The following is a 7,076-nucleotide window of genomic DNA, read 5'->3' on the forward strand; positions in this document are numbered from 1 at the left end:
CACGGTGAAACTCCAGCGGTTAGGGTGAGAATATTCGCATCACGTCCGTTGTGAACGCAGCATAATGCAGTTCAGAAACCACTGTTCTGACGCTTTTAAAGAAACTTCGAGATTTTAACAGTATCAGGGGCACACAGGCCATGGTGGCCGTAGGACGTACAATTATTTTCGGGGGTTCACGGCCAGACGTGGCCGACGTGAAAATCCTACCCTGGTGCACTCGCAGCACTCACATTCTATGACTGAGTGACTCTCTGTATCACGATAGATATGATATCTCTGAAAAGGCATATCGTGGGGACCTAATATCGTCTCGACGATATACATCGTCATATCGCCCACCCCTAACGTCATCCCAAAAGTTGTCTCCTTTTTAGGAACCAATTTATTTTGGGGATGCCTATCATGGATGTTTTTAAGCCGATACAATAACCATTCATTTCCCTTTTTTCCACAAAGAAGTTAATCACTTATACTTAAAACTTAATTTGTTGATGGAAAGCTGTTATTTTGAATGCATGGGTGTGAAGTAGGTATTTACTGTGGCTGTCATAGAATATAAAGCCTATTAAATGCCTTTTATGCACTGACATAATGCTCAAATCATAACTTAAACACTTGTCTGTGTGTTTAGGTCCATCCAGCTGCAGCTGAACATTGGTGTGGAGCAGATCAGGGTGGTGCACAGAGATGGACGGGTGGTCACTCTGTCGCACCAGGAGCAGGAGCTGCAAGACTTCCTGCTCTCACAGGTGTGTCTGTGTGTGTGGACCCTGAGGTACACATAGTCTGATTGTTACCTGGTACTAGTAATAATCAGTTGTGGAATGTAACTGTAACTACTCCAGTGCATAGTACATAAGTAAATGAGAAATGTTTAACTTCCGTCTATTTTGCTGGAGCACAGAGCCTCCCACTCCTTTGCTAAAGTCGGTTTTCAGGTCATCTGGCTCGATTTTGTTCGAGCGACAGATCTGGCAACATGGGCGGAAGTTAAACATTTGTATATGTGTTTATTTCAATATACATCCCATTCTAATGATTCACAGCGTGTTGAAAATCCGTTTAGGATAAATTCAAGGTACAGTAACTACGTGTTTTATGCAAGCTTATATATCTTCTCCACACCTCAGAGGGAAATATTGTACTCTTTACTCCACTACATTTATCTGACAGCTTTAGTTACTTTTCAGAAAGCATGACTAGTGGAAACCTTATATCAGAAAATATGGTGATTTTCAACTTGAAAGTCTTTATTTCTTTTTTGTGAATTATCCCCTTAATTATCTATAGCTAAATACACTATTTAAAAAGCCTCTTGGATTAGCTGATAAATACATCATTACAAAGCTCTAAATAGGGCTGTTTGACTTTTAGAGATATTGTAAAATTGAGTTCTCCCAGGACAACAGTGCTATATAGTGTATAAAAGAATGAAAAGGAGCACAACCTTAAATCTCTAGAACAGAATGCTACACACACATGAATGCAGCAGTAATGTCGTTGTCCCCAGATGTCTCAGCATCAGGTGCATGCAGTGCAGCAGCTGGCCAAAGTGATGGGCTGGCAGGTCCTCAGCTTCAGTAACCACGTGGGCCTGGGCCCGGTGGAGAGCATCGGGAACGCCTCGGCTGTCACCGTCGCCTCTCCCAACGGAGAGTACGCCATCTCAGGTGAGACAAGTAGCGCTGCCCCCGACTAAAAATGTTTCTAGTTAACCAATTGTCGGCGATTCAGGCGATTAGTCGACTAATCATCGCATTTATATTATGATTATTGATATTATTTATACATTTTGTCTCCAAAAATGATCTCAGTTTCAAAGGCATGGTACGTTGTGCTTCTCATAAAATATAAAATAAAACTGTAGTAATGAACCTTAGCGGGATAAACGGCAGAAGCTCCGATAAGGATTCTTAATATGTCGGAACAAGCAGCGAGGACACACACACACTGAGCATTTACTCCAAAAATACCTCCGCACATTACGCCCTCATCATGAAATGAAAGACTTAATTTATTGGGTTCTGAGGTCATAATGATTATATATTATAGGTCTATATCAGGGGTCGGCAACCCGCGGCCCTTTAAGCCCTCTGCTCTGGCTCCCTTGAGCTTAGACAAAAATAAGAAGGAAATAAAATAAAAGTATTTGTAGGACTATTTATATTTTGTTGCACGGTTGAAAATGTTTCGTATTTTGAGGTGATACTGTGACACATAAATAAAAAAAAAAACGGTTTTAATTAGGTCAACTAAAATATGCGTCACATCCTGCTACGGTCCCGCGCGAGCGCCTTTTCTTGGAGGCGCTCGCGCGGGGACCCCCGGCTCGATGAGCGAACTATGGATAAATCAAAGAAAAGTACCGGAGGAACACAGGATTTAATTCTGCGTGGACAGAGTTATCTGTTTTCACAGCAAACGATGCTGGTTTACCGGTATGTTTGATATGTAGAGAGAAGTTGTCAACGGTGCTGCAGCCTTTACATATCAAGGAACAACAAGGGAGAGGAAGACAGCTGACGATCTTCAGTCATAATTCAATGGGGTATGTAATTTATTTCAGAAAACACTTTTTGTTATATTCCATGGAATGCTCCTAACGTCCCGATAGCAATGAATATATTAAATGCTTTGACAATAAATACATACAAAAATTAATCTCTGGAAGCCGTAGCGCTGTAAAAAGCACGACCAATCATTTTAGCCGGCCCGGCTAAAATAACTGGATGGCCTACCTGCCTGTCAGCCTTCCATCTGTGCACAAACTTATCTCGTGTGTCTGAAGGAAGAGGCTACTATTTTTTCCGGTTGTGTATTTTCAAATTCCAGCGCACTCGAGCTGGTTTCTCCATTCTTACCTACCCTACCTTTAACTCTTTTTAGGGTGCAGCTATATGTTTTATTTATTTCAAAGTGGGCACATTTTAATAATATTTTTTTTCCTTCAAATGTGTATATTTTAAAGTAGGCCTGTGTATTATTTGTAATTCTCCTTATAGGAGTTCTTTGTTTCTTATTAGAGGTTAACAGTTTTATATAATGTAATAAATAGCCTAATAAATGCAAAAAAAACTGTAGTTTTTGTCTGATATAACAATAAATACAACTTTATTAGCTATCAAGCTATGAAATATGTTTTGCGGCTCCAGACAAAAAATGATTTGGGAAAAAGGAGCAAAATGGCTCTTTTGGTCAAAAAGGTTACAGACCCCTGGTCTATATGTTGATACAAAGCTTGGCTACTGCCTGACTCACTGCTGCTGGTTTTCCTCAGTCTCAGAAAGTAACACTCGGGGATAATGAAGCTCTGATGGCAGGATATGGAGGAGACTTTTTTTCCTGTCACCTTGTGGAGGTCGCCCTTTACGCGCTCAGAGAGATCCCACACTTTGTATCCTGACTGACAGTTACCTTAGGGACCAGGCACGGCTCTGAATGAAGGGTGAGGGGTTTTCTGGCCGGTTAACGTTTAGTCGACTAATTGGGGGCAGCCCTAGAGAAGAGTGTTGTAAACATCCACATAGGAAGTTAACCTCTCTTTCTGAATAAATGATAATCTGATTTGTTTAAATCATCTTACAGGTAAAGCTTTGATAACTTGCCAGAGATCAAGCTTAACTAACTAGCTTGATGGCTTAATAATGTTGACTTATCAGTTTTATTGGATTTCCATATTGGTATCTCTGAACCAAACAACAAGATAGTCATTTTCAAAACTCAAATGTGCTGTCATTAAACAGTCACAGGGGAAGAAATGCATGAGAATTAAACAAATATATGTAAGTCACAATTAGCCGTAATTGACCAGAATTCAAAGCAGCAGAGATGAGACCTGTTGCAGTTTGAACAAAAAGGCTTACACACTTTTCCTTTTTCCTGAGCAGGTGAAGCAACTCATGCATTGCTCTTGCTTAATGCAACTAGGCCACACCCAGTCTCAGCTCTTAAATCACATGAGACCAGACTGACGGGTTGAAACAAGTCGAAGGATCATTGAGAGAAAATCACATCACCTCACCTCAAAAGAACTTACGAAGGGTTGTTATCTATAACAGTATCCCAGGACAGTGATACTGAATGTTCTCATTATCTCACATTACCACCAAGTATGCCAGTATTAACATATGTGTATCTGTTTTCCATTCAGTGCGTAACGGCCCAGAGAGCGGGTGCAAAGTTTTGGTCCAGTTCCCCCGCAGCCAGACTAAAGAGCTGCCCAAGAGCGACGTCATCCAGGACCCCAAGTGGAGCCACCTCCGAGGGCCCAGCAAGGAGGTCCACTGGAGCAAGATGGAGGGCCGCAACTTTGTGTACAAGATGGAGCTCCTCATGGCGGCACTGACCCCCTGCCCCTAGATACTGTCACACTCTTCATAGACTTGTACACTCCCTTACACTTTTTTTTTACCCAATCCTTGGACTTTCAATACTGCCATTGTTTCCTTTTCACCTAGTTTCTGCTGCCCTCTCGGTTTCAGTTAACGTGAGGTGTGCGTCACACTATTTCATACAAAATAAAAGGTTAAGTCTGTCCATGTGTTTGTGTTGATTTGTCAAAATATCATAAGAATGAAGCTATGAATTAGATGTGATTTAAAGAGGTATGGTTAACTTAGTTCACTGTGAGGAATGTGTTTGTGGTCCTTATCTTTACAGTATCAATAATCTAATATGAGCAACAGCATTTTGGAGAAAAATACTTTTTACTCCCTTTCATCAGATGTATTATCTATTAAATATTTTCTTTATTTTTTAGGTCTGATACCTGGTTTGTATGATTGTGTGAAAAAGCCACGATGAAAAGAAAACCACACAATTCACTTGTTTAGACAATAAATACAGTATGTATTGTTTTCCAATATTATGAGGGATATATTTACATTCATCCAGTGTTATCAGCTGTAAAGCATGTGCATTCAATACAAATGTAAACATGGTACACAGTTTTCATAATTAAACTGCCTTCCTCTGTGTAAGTAAGGTGTTCAACAGAAAAAAATAAGATACATTTTATTTACATCTTACTTTAAAAATAACTCTTGTGTTAAGTGAACAGTGTGTAGTTTCCTCCGGCGGTGCACAGACGTCCATCAAAGAGGCTGCAGCTCTGTCGCATCATTTTCTGCATGAAAGGACAAACAACTTAACACTTCATACAGAACAGCGCTATATTAGACCTTTGTCACTTTAACACACCCACACTTAGACACAATACATCACTTTCACCCACACTCACGCCAATCAAGCCATATTCATCCCTTTCACACACTGAGGCAGCAGAATGTAAACTCAACTCATAATCTATATAGAATCAAGATCCAGCCAAAGGATCCAGCATATATCTCGGTTTAAAAATAATTGAAGTTCTTCTTACAGTTAGAGAAAATGAGGTTCACACTCAAAAGCTCCTCTCAAACCTTTATTAGAACATGGAAACCCTTTCTGGACTTTATGACTCCTTAGAGCAGGGTTGTCAAACTCAAGGCTGGGGGCCAAATCCGGCCCGCAACTTCATTTTATGTGGCCCCACAAGAATTTACAAAGAATATAATACGTTTATTATACAGTTCCATGCCACTTTACAGAATCAGGTTGCCCATAAACTACATGTCCCACAATGTATCTCGTTTTGTGACATGCGCACTGAAGAGACTTGCAATTATTTGCCCTGGGTTGCGTTCCGATAATCCAAAAATCAGCTCCTAAATTCTAACCCTATCTCCTATTCCTTGACCTCTGAGTGAAACGTCACGGGGTTAAGGGATAGTGGATAGGAGAATTCAAAAGGACTTAGGAGAAGCGACTGCGGTACTTTAGAGAATCCGAATGCATTTTCACTATCCGACGTTTTTATGACGCGCAAGCGGACGTCATTTTGTGCGTCTGCTGCTGTGGGGAAACTATGGAAACTACAGTTTTCTCTACAGCGGACTACAACATGGATGTTTAATAAGAACGACGGACTCATCTGAGACTCTGTATGCACCGTGCTCTGATGCTGTTACTTTGCTTTATGAACGTGGACAACAGAGAAACATATTCTTCATGACCAAAGTTGGAATTGAAATAAAAAATGAAAGTGAAACTTATGCTCGTCACCCTCTCCCTCCGGTCCACATTAATACAAATGATCCCAATAGCCTACGTATGATTGTATGAACTATGAAAATATCTTAAAATCAATACAAATGTATTTATTATAAACGTTAGTCCTTAACATCTATCACTGTGTACATCACCATTCAAACATCTTTTAAAAGTTGAACAAACCCCACACAGCTCAGTAAAGACTGTGAAATGTTGACTTTATTTGATCATTTCAATAAAAACTAACGTTCATATTTCTCTTTTTGATTATAATACTGATGAACGTTCAAAACAAAGCACTTTGGCAACTTACCACATACGTTTTAAAATGCTTAATAAGCACCGTAACTTTCATGATATAATTTCTCCGTCATAATCGTTTGTTTCCGTGAACGGCCGACTGTTGTGTGACGGCAAATGCTGCGGCTGCAAGGCATTGTGGGGCAGCATTTTCTCCTCTCCTTTCGGTAAGGGAGGTCCAGTGGTTCCTAAGCTAAAGGAGGTTATAAAGGAAGTTTGAAACCTCCTTTCCTTTCATTCTAGAGAATTCGAACGGCACTTATCATGGCTGCCACTGAGGGACTTCCGGGTCATTTCACTCGGTTAGGAAGGTTCCTAAGCTAAGTGGACTATTGCGTTGGACATCATTCACTTACATTACGGCGCGTCGATTAGTTCCAGAGGTAAGTTGCTGAAATATCGAACTCTTTTGAATTGTCAAATAAATATGTGATAAATATTTCATTTAATATTTAATTGAATTTTGGGATATACTAACATTTCATTATGTGACATGTTGACTGTACTTAGTTTTTTTTTGTAGTGTTCTGTGTTAACTCATCTGTACTGTACAACTAGCCTAGCGCTACTTTTTAATGCTTGATGGCATGCTAGGATAGATTCCTTTGTATTGTAATATACACACTAGTTTAATGATTGTTCTTCAAAGGTATTATTCAGTCTTAAAAAAAGAATAGCCTACT

At 39.9% G+C, this 7,076-nt stretch overlaps 2 protein-coding genes across 3 annotated transcripts in view; one reads left to right on the forward strand and one right to left on the reverse strand.

The window, feature by feature from the left end:
- Positions 1-634: 634 nt before the first annotated feature.
- Positions 635-4,537, forward strand: LOC104959246 (mediator of RNA polymerase II transcription subunit 17-like; the record flags this gene model as incomplete). The annotated part of the gene is made up of 3 exons (XM_010787115.1): positions 635-752; positions 1,514-1,673; positions 4,154-4,537. Coding segments are annotated over 3 exons (487 nt in total), but the record flags the coding sequence as incomplete, so codon positions are not given.
- A 117-nt stretch (positions 4,538-4,654) lies between these two features.
- vstm5 (V-set and transmembrane domain containing 5) overlaps positions 4,655-7,076 on the reverse strand; it is a 10,343-nt gene continuing 7,921 nt past the window's right edge. The window contains exon 3 of one of the 2 annotated variants that reach the window (XM_010787113.1): positions 4,655-5,128. In XM_010787113.1, the coding sequence (XP_010785415.1) occupies positions 5,097-5,128 (32 nt within the window). In that variant the 3' untranslated portion in view covers positions 4,655-5,096. The remainder of the gene's footprint in view (positions 5,129-7,076) is intronic. The other variant, XM_010787112.1, reaches the window with a different exon arrangement.

The sequence above is a fragment of the Notothenia coriiceps genome, unplaced genomic scaffold, assembly GCF_000735185.1.
Source record: "Notothenia coriiceps isolate Sejong01 unplaced genomic scaffold, NC01 NC01_scaffold00030119, whole genome shotgun sequence".
In the NCBI taxonomy this organism is placed as follows: domain Eukaryota; kingdom Metazoa; phylum Chordata; class Actinopteri; order Perciformes; family Nototheniidae; genus Notothenia; species Notothenia coriiceps.